Source organism: Maylandia zebra, linkage group LG10, assembly GCF_041146795.1.
Source record: "Maylandia zebra isolate NMK-2024a linkage group LG10, Mzebra_GT3a, whole genome shotgun sequence".
Classification (NCBI taxonomy): Eukaryota; Metazoa; Chordata; class Actinopteri; order Cichliformes; family Cichlidae; genus Maylandia; species Maylandia zebra.
In genome coordinates, this window is record NC_135176.1 from 984,794 (window position 1) to 999,853 (window position 15,060).

General features: G+C 43.1%; 1 protein-coding gene across 7 annotated transcripts in view; it reads right to left on the minus strand.

Annotated features, from left to right (window-relative positions):
* LOC101475175 (phosphatidylinositol-binding clathrin assembly protein) overlaps positions 1-12,885 on the minus strand; it is a 46,931-nt gene extending 34,046 nt beyond the window's left edge. For 6 of the 7 annotated variants that reach the window (XM_014408387.3, XM_076888864.1, XM_076888862.1 and 3 more), the window contains exons 1-2: positions 12,802-12,885; positions 12,404-12,616 (exon numbers count right to left, since the gene is read on the minus strand). In XM_014408387.3, coding sequence (XP_014263873.2) covers positions 12,404-12,533 — 130 coding nt within the window. In that variant the 5' untranslated portion in view covers positions 12,534-12,616; positions 12,802-12,885. Of the gene's footprint in view, positions 1-12,403; positions 12,617-12,783 lie in introns of all 7 variants that reach the window. The other variant, XM_076888861.1, reaches the window with a different exon arrangement.
* Positions 12,886-15,060: the final 2,175 nt, after the last annotated feature.

The following is a 15,060-nucleotide window of genomic DNA, read 5'->3' on the forward strand; positions in this document are numbered from 1 at the left end:
TACAACAGATCAATTACAGTGGTACATGATGTCTGATGAGGCAGCTCCCCATGTGTCACTGGCCTTACATCCTGGACACCAGGCTGGGGAGCTGGGTGGAATGGTTAAACGTTCCCTTGCGGCCACTGACTGGACACCTACAAAACTCCCACAGGTTTTGTTTTCTCCATCTACCAACACATACCAAATTTTAAATGATTGCTTTAATTCCTCAACACTGCAACATAGAGTGGTCAGCGGGTCACATGGCAGAGAACACACAGACCACTGTGATGCTGCGCCTTTACTCGACTCTCTTCCAGATTGTTTGTGGTCCCTTGGACCCACAGATGTAGGTTTAGTTGATGTGGAGCCAGTCTCTTTTCAACTGTCATCTGCTACCCCTTTGTGGCAGCCTCAGTACCCACACAAACCGGAGGCTGAGGCTGGGATTGCAGAAACAATTTCTGGTTTGGTCACTGCCGGTGTCCTGGAGCCCTCCTGCTCTAAGTGGAACACGCCCATCCTACCCGTTGAGAAAAAAGGCACGGGGAAGTTCAGAATGGCACATGATTTGAGAAGGATTAATGCCTTACTTGGCACTCCTACTTTGCCTGTGCCTAATCCTTATGTTGCCTTGACCAACCTCCCACCATCTCATGCCTGGTTCACCTGCATTGACTTGGCTAATGCCTTTTTCTGCCTCCCACTTCGTGAGTCACTGCGTGACATTTTCTCATTTACATTTAGAGGCCGACAATGGCGTTACACTCGCTTACCACAGGGATTTGCCCTCTCCCCAGGTCTGTTTAATCAGTGTTTGAAGGAACTTTTACAAACCTGCCCACTACCATCTGACTGTATGTTAATACAATATGTGGATGACCTTTTGCTGTCTGCTCCCACGGCTGACATCTGTTTGGAGGCCACCAGAGTGGTACTTCAACACCTGGCCAACACAGGTTTTAAAGTGAGCAAAAACAAACTACAGATTGCAAGAAAACAGGTTTCTTTTCTAGGCCGCATGGTCTCACAGTCCGGTATTTCCTTGTCCCCAGAACACAGGAACTCCATTTTGCACCATCCAAAACCTCTAACTGTAAAAGACATGTTGTCATTTTTGGGCCTGACTGGTTACAGCAGGACCTATGTCCCAGACTATGTTGGCCTTACTTCCCCTTTGCGCGCTTTGGTAAATGAACAAGGCATGAGAAACCTCTCCGCTCCCCTCTCATGGACTACAGAAACAGAACAGGCGTTTATAAAGTTAAAACAACAGCTCTCTGTCGCCTCTGACCTTGCTGTGCCAGATTATGCTTTGCCTTTTCATCTTGATGTTTCTGGAACTGGAACCCATATTAATGGTATCCTGTTCCAGAAAAAAGGGGGAGAGAGAAAAGTGTTGACATATGTAAGCGTAATGCTTGACAACACTGAAAAACGCCACCCACCGTGCACACAACACGTTTCTGGACTTGCAAAAATCATTCAGAAAACAGCACACATAGTGATGAACCACCCACTAAAAATTTTGACATCACACAGTGTGGTGGCCTATGTCTCCTCACAGGCCTTCACACTCACTTCACTCAGGCAGAGACGCCTCAGTACCATTTTGGAAGCACCACACATCACCTACTCACATGAAGGCATAAACATGGCTGATCACATGGGATCGGGGGAACCACATATGTGTGAAGAGGTTGTGCAGGTACAGGAGAAAATCAGGCCAGATTTGCAGGCAGAACCTCTAATGGATGCAGAAAAAGATTGGTTCACAGATGGATGTTGTTTCAGAACTGAAAGTGGAATGTTGAAGGCTGCATGGGCAATAGTGGAACAGACAGACATGAGATGGAAAACAGTGAAGGCAGAGCAGTTGACAGGACAACAGTCTGCACAGAGAGCTGAACTGAGAGCGGTGATTGAAGCCTTAAGGATGGGAAAGGGACAGAAAGTGAATATATACAGTGATTCAGCTTATGCTGTGGGAGCAGTGCATGTGGAGCTCAAGCAGTGGCTAAGAGCTGGTTTTTTGACAGCCAGCGGAAAGCCTATTAAACATGAGATGGAAATGAGGGAATTAGCGGAAGCACTGTTGTTACCTGTTAAGGTGGCAGTGGTAAAATGCAAAGGACACAGTGCCGGATTGGATTTAGTGGCATTAGGTAACAAACAGGCCGACTTAGTAGCTAAGCAGACAGCTGGTTACTTACCCTCCCTGATTATGGTAATGGACCCAGAAGCCACACCCCCTCCAGAAAGACCACCCATACAACTAGGCCTAGCCACAATCAGAGAGTTACAGGACAAAGCCAGCCCCCAGGAAAAATCATTATGGGTAACAAGAGGGGCCACAAACACAGACGTCTGGCGTGGCCCAGATGGAAGGCCCATTCTACCGCCAGGGGTCAGACAGACAGCAATGGAAGAGGCACATGGAGTGGGGCATGTGGGACCTGCACAAATGATGAGAAATTTAGCCGTCTGGTGGCACCCTTATTTAAAAGACATGACAAAATACATGGTTAAAACCTGTAAGGAGTGCAACCAATTTGGAATCAAGCCCGCCTTCAAGCCAATAGCAGGGTACTTCCCCATCCCACTTTGCCCAGGGAAAGAAATAATCATTGATTACACAGACATGGTGGACAGAGTAGGTAGTTACAGGTACCTGCTGGTGGCTGTGGATGCATTTTCAGGTTGGCCAGAAGCCTGGCCGACAGCAAGTGAAAACAGTAGAACTGTGGTGAAGTGTCTGATTAATCATTATATACCACAGCATGGGTTTCCCGAGGTCATAAGGTCGGACAATGGTTCACATTTCAGGAACCACGATCTGCAGAGGGTTGAAGCCGCATTAGGTTTGAAACATAAGTTTGGCTCAGTTTACCACCCCCAGTCCCAGGGGAAAGTGGAAAGGATGAATCAAACTCTAAAAACTAAATTGGCTAAAATCTGTGCACAGACCAAATTAGATTGGGTTAAAGCATTGCCTCTTGCATTAATGTCCATAAGATGCTCAGTAAATCAAACCTCTGGTTACACTCCATTTGAGTTGGAGCATGGCAGGCCTTTTCCTGGCCCCTCCTCTCGCCTGTTAATGTCGGATGAAGCTGATTCAGACCTCGATCCGAGGACATATTATAACATGCTCCGTAGTTTTGTTGCCCAGTATTCCTCACAGGTCGCTGAAAGAAACCAGCAAGAGCTGAAAGAGGCGGCTACACCTGGAATGGACTACGTCCTCCTGAAAGTCACAAAGAGAAAGTGGGCTGAGCCTCGCTGGACAGGCCCTTACCGCATAACAGAGCGGACCTCCCACGCTGTCAGGCTCGAAGGTAAAGGTGACACCTGGTTTCATTACACACAGTGCGCTGCTGCCACCGAACCAGGAAGAACCTTGAGAGAGGTGCAGAAGGACCTGTCAGAAGGAGCTGCAACAGCATCACCAACCACTTGAGGGAGCCAAAGCTCAACCTACAAGCCGGCTGGTTACAAAAGGGGGTGTTCTTCACACTGAACTAAACATTTTTATTTTTTTATTTTTAACATCTTTTATGACTTTGCTTTTATATTGGCTTGAGTTTTTAAGATTTACATTTTACATTACAATAGTTTTAACCGCTGAAAGCTCATTTAAAGTTGTGTCACTGATACTTTTTGTTGCTCTTTAACTCCTAGAACACGCCCTTGGCGAGGTGGGGGGAACTGGACCACCTTTCTCTGCCCCATCATCCTCTATTGGACGACATCCAAGCTAAGTAAACATGTCTTGGCCCTTTCCCCCTGAAATGACAGGCAGGCAAAGATGTTGCGTCTTTGTTTGCTTCCTGGCCCTGGGTCTCATTCCCATTGGCATAATCCTGATCTGTGAAGGGCCCCCGACACTTCTGACACCTTCAAGTTCAAAAGCTTCGCCCCTTTCTGAAAGTCCCAATCTGACAAATGTAGCCCCTAGGGTCTTGCCCACCACTTCCTCTCCAGTTTTGCCCACGCCCGATCCAGTTAGAAAGAAACGACACACGGTTACCTCCTGCACCCCAAGTACGACTAGAATGATTACTCTCTGTGTCCCCAACAATAAAAGTTGGGTAGTCGAAATAGATTTCGCTAGCTTCCCAGTCACTCCCGTCACCAAAGACCAAGGGGGGGATCTTTTTAACCTTGCAGTACATCTCTCCTCCTCAGTGTGGTATATAACCCTGGGAGGTTGGCATCAGTGGAAGTGGTCCAGTTTAGTGTCAGAAACGGACCTCGATTGGTCCAAGCACTCTAAGGGTCAGGCTTTGCACTGGAGAAACCAAAATATGCTCAGAATAGCAAAAAAACCGGATCTGTCAGGCTTAATTTTTACCCTAAAGGATCTGGCCTTGACCTCCTGTCAACAATTCATACTTGCCCCTTGGACTGATCGCACCGCCCTGTATTGGCAAATGGAAATATGCCCTAGCGTTGGTGCAGCTCCAAGCTCTGTAGTTAAAGATGATAATCCCACCTTTAATGGTCCTCCGGTGACATATACAAACGGGGGGAGAAACGGCCGAATACGCATTGTAGACACAGATAAAATGTCTAAAGATGACCTCTTCCAAATTCTAACCGGTATTTCTGGAGCAACAAACAACTGGTTACTACTAGCTGAACAAGCTGCTGACACGACGGCTTCCGACTGCATAGTTTGTATGGGAGCACGCCCCACTTTACGTGTGGTACCGGCGCCAGTCAATAGTGCATGCCTCCTGCATCTTATGAACAATACAAAACGAGGTCATTGCTCATATCTGGAAAACCACTTTCCTAAAACTCAACGCTCGGTCTCTAATAAACCACCTTTCTTTTCTTCAGATGTAGCTGTGAACAATTTCACTTGTATTAACCTGACTGGCAATGCAGTAACACTAGGTAGCTTGAACTCTTCTTGGTGCACTGAGATGACGGTTATGAAACCAAACTTCCGACCTACGGCTAGGGCTGATTTGTGGTGGTGGTGTGGCAATAACAAGTTATATGATGGTTTCCCTCGGGATGCGTCAGGTCTTTGCGCTCTCATAACTCTTATTTTACCTGTTTTAGTCACTCCAGTAGATCTCTCTATAAAACTACACGAAGTTGGCCTCCCATCCTCCTCTGAACGCCGCTCTAAACGTTCTCTAATCCCAGGTTCAGCTCATAATCCAACCTATATTGATGCTGTAGGTATACCCCGTGGGGTCCCCGATGAATATAAACTGCGAGACCAGGTTAAAGCAGGATGGGCCTCGATACTTTGGATGGTTGAAATAAATGCGAATGTAGACAGAATTAACTACATTCACTTTAATGTGCAACTGTTGGCTAATTACACTCGAGATGGTTTTGAAGCTGTGCATGCACAGTTATCTGCCACTTCCCTAATGGCTTTCCAAAACAGGGTCGCAACGGATTTTCTCCTCGCAGAACAAGGCGGAGTCTGCAGCCTTTTTGGTCAGGAGTGCTGTACCTATATCCCCAATAACACAGCTCCTGATGGTTCCCTCACTAAAGCTATTACTGGTCTCACAGCTCTTACTGTTAAAATGAAGGAACACTCGGGCGTTGATACTGCCATGTGGGACTCTTGGCTTAACATGTTTGGCAAATATAAGGCCCTTGTAGCTTCCATTCTAGTTTCCATCTCAGTTTTTGTTGCTATCCTAGTCACCTGCGGTTGCTGTTGTATTCCATGCATTCGATCCCTCTTCCAGAGACTGATTGTTACAGCTTTCACTCCTGAGGATAAGGATCTCGCCCGGCAGATGCCTTTATTGGCTAGTCAACTTCCCACCTCCTCGCCAACGGATGATGAAAACTCTGATCGTGAGGGTGACGAACATTATCGTCTTTCTCTTGTTTAAATTCTTCTAGAATGATTGTTTCTCTGTGGTGTTTTATATTAGGCTTGTTATTAATTGTTTCCCTCACCCACTTCCTCTTGAAGGATATATCTGGTTGAACTGTGTCTGGTCGGGTTGTGAGGGTTAAGCGATGTTCTCAGGGTCTCCGGACTTAAGCCTGAGCGAATATGTACTCCCACCACTGGATATGAATTGTTTTATTCCACACCCCTTCCTCACGTTTTACCATATTCACTTTTGAATGTCCTTAGCAGTTACCGTTCTGAGTTTATTTTACGGTTGATTTATTCTTTCACATGTTCACGTTTATATCTCTCATTATTATAGTATACTCTGTACTCTCCACATTTTTATCATTACTTAGGCTTTTTGGTTGCTGAGTTACAGGAACTGTTAATTTTGTGTCACTACCCTGGTTGCACTAACTCGTTGTATCCGTGTGTGCAGGACAGCTGTTACTGCTTTCATCGGGAACCGAGACTGCTTGCAGCCGACCCCTGGGCAGGGTGGTGCCTGGACTCTTTTCTCCTCATCTGCAATGACAGATAAATACAAATGATAAGACCCGAGGAGTTTTTCGAGCCAGGCTTCGACACGTCTCTGTGTTCCTTTGAATGTTACTTATTTTTGTGTGTTGACCCATTTAAGATGGGTCAAAAGGGGGATTTGAAGAAATTATAATCTGATCAAACATTATTCAGCTTTAAATATTGTTCAGCTTTAAAGTTACTGTGCAACTGTGTAATAAAAATGTGCTCACAGCTTTAAAGTTACTGTGCAACTGTGTGCTCACGACTTTGGCCTTGAGAGCGATAAGAAGCGATCGCCTCATCCTGCAGGCGAAAGATATCTGCAAGCGAAGAGACTAGAACACTCAAGGCCGCTTTCCTTTTATGGAGTTGTTTTTCTGCTAATGCAGCACTTTCCTCACAACCCCCTCCTGTAAGTTTTAGAGAATATATACCCATCCTCACAGAAAATATTAGGAATCTCTTGATGTGAGCTGTTTTTGAGAGGTTGTCTCTGTCTCAATAAAAGTTCACTGATTCCCCCATCTGCTGCAGGTGTCCGGTTGTCTTCATTCTCCGCCAGCCTGGTTAAGTCAATTCCTCCTTAACATCTAAAAGAACCTATTTAATGAAGGAAGACGGTTCACTTTGTGTTTAATATTATTCTATTGCTGTTGTTTTTTTTATATCCTTCAGATCAGAGAAGAGAACCCCCCTCATAACTCATCCTGACCAAACTGGCTTCACTAAAGGCAGCACTCATCAACAAATACACGTAGATGACTTAATTTGATAGACTGTTCTTGCTGAAAAAACACTGAAACCACAGTATTGTTTCTAGATGCAGAAAAAGCGTTTGACAGAGTTAACTGGAAACTTTGGTTTCGAACCTCTTTCATTAACTGGTTAAAAATATGATATAATTCCCCAACAGCTTGTGTCAAAACAAATGACCAAACATCCTCCAGCTTCTGTCTCCTGAGGGGCACCAGGCAGGGACGCCCAGCAGGCAGGGACGCCCAGCAGGCAGGGACGCCCAGCAGGCAGGGACGCCCAGCAGGCAGGGACGCCCACTCTCCCCGTCACTGTTTGCAGTTTTTATCCAACCACCTGCAGCAGCAGTTAGACAGGCTGCAGTGATCATCCCTCTTTATGCGGATGATGTGTTGCTTTTTCTCCAGCACTCACAAACCAATCTCTCTGAGGTAATCACACTAATAAACTCTTTAGCAAGAGTTTCAGATTATTCAATAAACTGGTTAAAATCTGCAGTTCTTCTGATTAACTGCTCCTTCCATAACCCTTCTTCTGCCCCACTGCAATCTGGAAATATTAAATATTTAGGTATGGCACATGGTAGATGGACTGGTTCTTATAGCGCTTTTCTACTCAATCTTGAGCACTTAAAGCGCTTTACACAACTTGTGCTTTCACCCACTCACTCCCATTCGCACAACCACATTTTCCTTGGTGCTTTCTACCTAACATTCACACACACTGACTCTTAAATGGAAGTTGCAGTAGTTTTTCTGAAAGATGACTTTTTATGACATTTTGATACTCCGATGAGGATGGAGTTTCTCTCCGATGGATGCATCGGAAAGCAACTTGGGGTTAGTATCTTGCCCAAGGATATATGGCATGCAGACTGGGGGAATCGAACCACCAACCTTCTGATCAGTACCTGCTTAGCTTCCGAGATCAGACGAGATCTCTCCTACGCTTGCAGATTTAACTAAATTAAACCACATCTTAGGGCTGGGCCATATCATACCGTCCACGGTAATACCGGTGTAACGTTGGGCAACGATAGGAAAATGAAATATGGTGATAGAATATGGGTAAAACGCACATGCGCAGTGCCTTTGTTTTCATACGCACATGGAAGGAAAAAGCATGGCGGTGACGGAGAATGAGAAGGGCGAAAGTGGATCGTTGAATGAAACGATGAACCTGAACTGGTTTGTAAAAATGCTGCAGCTTCACTGGTGTGGAACTGGTTTAGCTTTGGTCCGTCAGATACACAACAAAGCACTATTTTTGGTAGCGCATGCTAGCGGGCCGTCGTTATTACCGTGTTGTTTGGAAAATACGGCGCACTTAAAATCAATCCTTTGATTTTTCTGAAAGTCGACAGAGCCCCTTATAATCCCGTGTGCCTTATGTATGAACTCTGGTTGTGTTTACTGACCTCGAAACGATTTTATGTGCACGGCGCTCGAAAATCTGTCACATGTTTCAGTACGACTTTGCTGAGCTACGAAGTCGCACCGCTTGATGGATTGTGGGAGCATTACGGCTATCGTAGGCGGAGCCTCGCGGAGTGATACGCACTGTGCTTCAACATAATGTTACCGTATTGTGTGTGTATAAGCTCTTTTTAAGTGTTGTGGATGTTATACTTGGTTATGCTGAGGATATGTCGGCCAGTTTCCACTGGAAATGCCTTTTGGTTAAACTGTCAGTGAGGAGTTTGCATTTGCACTGTTACATTTTTCTATAACTTTAATGCACATAAAACAGCTGCTTGTTTAAGTGAAAATACATTGATGTTTTTTTTGCACTAATAAAGTTGAGGAGTTGTAAAGTATTTTGTCTCGTGTCAATTATATCGTCAGTTATATCGTTATCACAAATTTTCAAATGTATATCGTGATAAATATTTTTGGTCGCATTTGTAGGCCGATTACGTCACAGCGGCACGACGAAGCCTGTCCAAATTCGAAGACTCCGACAAATGCATCCTTAATTTCCCCAGATTTGAAGGATGGGTCGGGTGTGTCCTTCGTGGCCCACCATATCCCAGAATTCATAGCGCGGCGCTGCAAATTCCAGTTTCCAGCAATGGCGGCGCTACTAAGTTTTAATGTTACTCTTATTAATCTTTCTGAGTCACAAAATAAACTTTTAAGATATTTTCAGGCGAGAATGTGGCTGTGTAAACTTCAAATATCTGCTCAGTTTATCAAGACACCACATATTTGCAAAAGTGCTGCTCGACAGCTAGCCGGGGGTTCAAGGGTGAGAACAGCAAACTCTCGGCACATCGTTTTAAACCCCCGCGATCTTTGGCTACTCGGGCTAAACATGATATATAAGTCACTTAGATAACTTAAAAATGTTATTGTTTGTCTTTTTCAGTGTTTTATTTGTGCCTGAGTGAATCAGTTTGGCTGAGATTAAAATTATTAGATTAGATAAAATAAAACTATTAATCCATCGGGTGGGTTCCTCCTTGGTTTTCACACAGCTGAATAAACGTCAAACAGAAAACTGATTAAACAGAAGTGTGAGACGGTCGAGAGTTTACTCCAGTGTCCAGTTCAATGTTCCCTCTAATGTTTCATGTGTCTGAGCGAGCACACAAACTCCCTGAGCGTCCCTGGACCACTGTGAGCAACAACAGACGTGTGCACTGTGGTCACGCCAGCATCCAATCCATGCAAGTTACATGTTTATTAAAGTAATCAAATTACAGCATTTATGTTAGACTACTTTTAATTGACTGCTTTAGTCCACTTACAATGAAAATTTAAATAAATCTTGTTCATGACCTGTGCAGCATGTTAACACTATTGGAAGGAAAAATAACCTGAACTCCAATTTTGAAAAAAAAACTTCTTCTTTTTTATATATTTATAAAGCTCTGACTGTATTATGAGTCTGTGGTCTGGGAGAGAGTCCTGTAACTCTGTCTGCAAAATACAGTAAATAATGACCAATGTTGGGCAATTAATTATATAGTTACTTCTTCAAAAAAGTAACTGAGTTTTGCAAACAAAGTTTTTTGCAGCTGTTTACCGTAATTGTCGGGCTATAAGCCGCTACTTTTTGCACAAGCTTTGAACCCTGCGGCTTTTAGTCAGGTGCGGCTAATGTATGTACAAAACAGGATTTTCCCCTGATTTTAGCTTGTGCGGCTAATATTCAGGTGCGCTTTGTAGTCCGGGAAATACGGTACCTAAAAATGCAGCCAAGGCGTTTTTTAAACAAACATTTCAAACTATTTACAGAACAATCAGCTGTTCTGCATCAAATCTGATGCCACACAAATTATTTGTGCCGCTCCAAAAAATAATTTCTGTCCACTGAGATGAAGGAGAACAACAGCCTGATACCTGCAGGCCTGAGAGCAGCAGATGTGTCACTGCTGTAACACCTGTAAACCATTGTTCTGACACACACAACACAACTATTGACTACACTACACACTAACTACACACTAACTACACACTAACTAAACACTAACTACACAAGATTTGTGCTAAACGTCTCAAATCTCTCAAAACACGCCGTCACTCCTAAAACTTCCCCCTTCCTAAACAACTAAATGCCATGTTGCCATGTCATTTTTCCACCAATAGGAAAGGCTGGGGGAGGGGGGCTGTTTTGCTCACAGGCTTTCCAGCGTTTTCCTTATAAAACGCTGTTTTCACCGTTTCTTCCCGCAGTAAATATAAACAACGACAGTATTCAGGAAGAAAAACAAACATTGCAGATATTTTATCATAACTCTGGTTTTACGTGGCCGATCAACACGATTTAAAAACTGGTATAAAGTCCACACTTTGTCCGTCAGTTGTTCCGTCTGTCCTGCTCACATCTCCAATGGTTGGACACGTTGTCATTAACGTGGCTTCACTCCACATCAGCCGCTTTGCTAAAACACCGGTGTCGCACATAAGGACGCTGTCATAGCCTGTCAGCCACGTTGATTAGCTGCGTATATACGAATGTGAATCGCGTGATTGGCTGGACTTTGGGATAAGGCGGCATCGTTCTGATCCCATACGGGAGCAGCCAGTCACTGACTAACATGCAGAACAGAATTGTTAAAGTTTTTGTTTTCATTTCAATTCAGGTTAGATTTTTTTTTTTGTGCGCAACGCAGATTTCCTGTGCGCAGAGACCAAGCCAGCAGTGCGCAGCTTAGAGGGAACATTGGTCCTGTTATATTTTAGACAGCAAGGAGCAGCCGGCTGAGTTTATTAAACTCCACCGAGTCAATCTGCTAATTTTATTAAGTGTAATAAACAATCATCTTGTCTTAATTTTAGTTAGCACATACCTTAAACACTTCAAGCTGTAAGCTAATGATAGTTATATGAGAGCAGACACATGCTGGTGCAAGAAGCTGTACGTTTCCCATCCAATGGATGCATGGTCCATTGGACGGGAAACATACATGTAGCCTTGCAGACTAATCGCAAAAATCATCGGTGACTAGTTGACTATCAAAATAATCGTTTGTGGCAGCCCTAGTTTAAAATGTACTTTTTGATGCAGATCATTCTGCCATGATATATAGTAAAGATAATTGTTTAAAAAATAAAAAAGTTCCTTTCAGTAACTTAAAACATCAAACACCACCAACAGAACCCAGAAAGCAGCTTTCAGTAGGCTTATTGTGGAGGAATACTTGCTGTATTCCTCCACAATGCACAAGGTAAGCTGTGCTGAAAGTAATCTGCATTTACCAACTCTTGGTAAAGTTGTAAAGTCGGTAACTACGAAGCTGCTTCCAGGAATAAGAGCAGAGTCAGCTACACAGCATGTTGTACAGAGCTGTAAATGATTATGACTGTGGTTATCAAAGTCCAGCCTGTGTGTGTTCTGTATAACAGAACGAGCTCTGTGACTTTAGAGCCTTTCTGGATGTTGGTTGTTGACCCAAAGTCCCATCATGTATTTCAAAAGAATAACACAGATTTGAGCCTTTTAGCCTCACGTGGAACAGGCGGGTTAAACTTTCTAAAGCTACTCGGCGAGTTCTTTGCAGGTGGAGTTAAAGTGTGGGCAATAACATCCTGCTGGTAAATACAGTTGTATGAAGCGTACAGTACAGATCCCTGCTTACATCAAACACGGTGGGTTTACTTTTCTCGAAAGTTTCCTGAAACTCGTAAAAGCACCGTCTGGCCCTGTGATTATAGCGTTACAGTATGTGCAGGCCCCACAGACACAGCGCTCAAATCCAGTATTAACCGAAAAAATGGGAAGGAAATGTGCAACTTTTCTAAACAGGGAAACGAAACTTACAGTTCAAGTGCTTCTTCTTTGGCCCCATTATTTCATGAGTGGTTGCCTTGCAGACAGTTTTCGAAATCGCCGAGCCGGTGACGCTGTGCTGAGCGGCCGTGATCCTGTCAGTAATGCTCTGTCCGGACATTCTGTATCGGCTCCAACAAACTCTTCTTGCTGTTAAAAACGTCTCAGCAGACTGGCTTAGATTCTTCAAAGGTTCTGTTCCACCTGACAACACAGGAAACAACCAGACAGAGAAGAAGTGATGAGAAGACGGCAGCCGTTAAATTGATCTCATAAGCTAGCTAGCTATCCAACCGACTACAGATAAATTATTCACACAGCTTAAAAACACGAACTGAATGTGCAGCGACAAATAAAAGCCTGGCACTTACTAACGGTGTGATACGCACCCTGCCTTTTACTCGATGCGGTAGGTCTGTAGCCGTTTTTTCCTCTTCCTGTTCAAGTCAACTCACATGTCGTCGCCAGATGGACTAAATGAAAGTAGAAGTTACTTCCGGTTACATTTTCCACAATAAGTGTAGCCTAATTTTCAGGGGGGAAAAATAAAAGCACAGCGATGAAATACCACTAACATTTTATGTGTTCAGTGTTTTTTGAATTTAGTCTTTACAAAGCGATCAACAGAACAGCTCTAAAAGAAATAAAGTAGTGCAAATGGACCGCCACCATCGGGCTTTCACAGATTCGGTCTCCAGTAATTTTTCCATTCAAGTGAAGCTATTATATGAAATCCAACACTTCAGTTGCCATTGAAATAAAATGTGCATCATTTATTTATTATTTATTTATTTAGTTTCACACATGGTACACTAGTAATTCATTTCCTATTCACAACCTTCCTTTCAATTAAAGTAGCACTGGTTCCATGCATGAAAAGGAGCCAGAAGAATAAATTCTTATTGACACCTGCCCCCTATCTGTGATAAGACAAGTAGGCAACCAAAATTACACTCTGACAATAGTTTGCACATAACAAGAAAACAAACAGAACAATATACTCAACAATGAGCAATACCACTAAATATCAAACTATAGGATATTTTTTTCTACATTGATACACAGTGCCCTTTTAAACCATAAATAAAGATTCAGTTCAAACTTTTATTTTAGCGTAAAAATGTGGAGTGCCAACTGTGCCAAAATTAATCAACTAAATACGTCATATGTCATAAATAATTTTAAATAATTTATTAAATGTGTCAATAATGAATGAAAATAGGAAATAACCAAACAAATATATACACTTGATCACATTGTTTCTCCTGTATCCGTGGTTGGACTACTATGCGAATGCTCCTTTCCGTGTTCCCTTTTTCCAGGGAGGCAGAGGAGTGTGATTTCCCCTGCACACCCTCCAGTCCCCCTTCTTAAAAACAGGAACCACCACCCCAGTCTGCCAGTCCAGAGCCACCGTCCCAGATCTCCATGCAATGTTGCAGAGGCATGTCAAACAAGACAGTCCTTCAATATCCAGAGTTTTTAGGAACTGAGGGCGAACCTCGTCAGTACCGGGGTCGGCCACCAAAGAATTGTTTAACTACCTCAGTGACCTCGCCCCCAGTGACGGGCAAGCCGTCCCCTTCATCCCTAGACTCTATTTCATCTATAGAAGGCGTGTCAGTCAGGGCCTGATTATATCCTCAACTGAAGTCAGCAGCACCGCACCTCTGCTATACACGGTGTGAGTGGAGCACACGTATCTTTCCATGACCTGGATACACTTACACAACACTGGCAATTAAAGTGGTTATTAACTCACTGTGTTAGTTAATATGTTAACCCCACCCCTTTCATGTTCACATGAAAGGGGTGGGGTTAGTACCATCAAACTAACCTACAAAGAACATTTCACTGGTCATATGACTTTTCTTCCACAGGAAATGATCCCTACCAGCACCAACCCTTCCAGAAATGTTTAATTGGTGATTAAAAATCTTTAAAGAACAAAAAATGTACAAGCAAATGCAGCACTGTTATAAAAAGGACACGATGTGAATGCTGCATTATTGTACGATCTACTGTACAATATAAAGCTCCTTGAGGTGACTGCTGTTGTGATTTGGCGCTGTATAAATAAAACTGAACTGAACTGAACTGAACTGAATTGCTGCAGAAATCTGTTAACCTGTTAACTTAGTGAGTGGTAAACACTTTAATTCCAGTGATCTCTTTTATCACTGAGTGCGCTTTCTGTGTTTATTTCTAAAGTGACTGCTGCACTTTGGAGTCTACAACTTTAAACTGGATCAATTTATCCTTTAAAGCAGGGCTGTCAAACTCAAATACACAGTGGGCCAAAATTCAAAACTGGATCAAAGTGGCGGGCTAACATTAATATTTATTGAAAAAAAATCTTCCTCCAAATATAATAAGGAATCTTTTCTTATGGACTCAAACAAGTTTTGCTGAAAAACTAAGTATGGAACAATCAAAGCTTAATACTAAACAATATATATAACTTATATAAACGTATATATAACTTAATATTGCACACATGCAAAATCAAACTTCCAATTAAATAACACATCAGTGGAATTCATTTCTTAAATAAAAATTGTATTTGCAGCCTTCTGAGTTAAATTTGATCATTTTATCATTTATCAGATTTTCATCATATTCTCCCACCTGTCCAGAAAGCTCCTGTT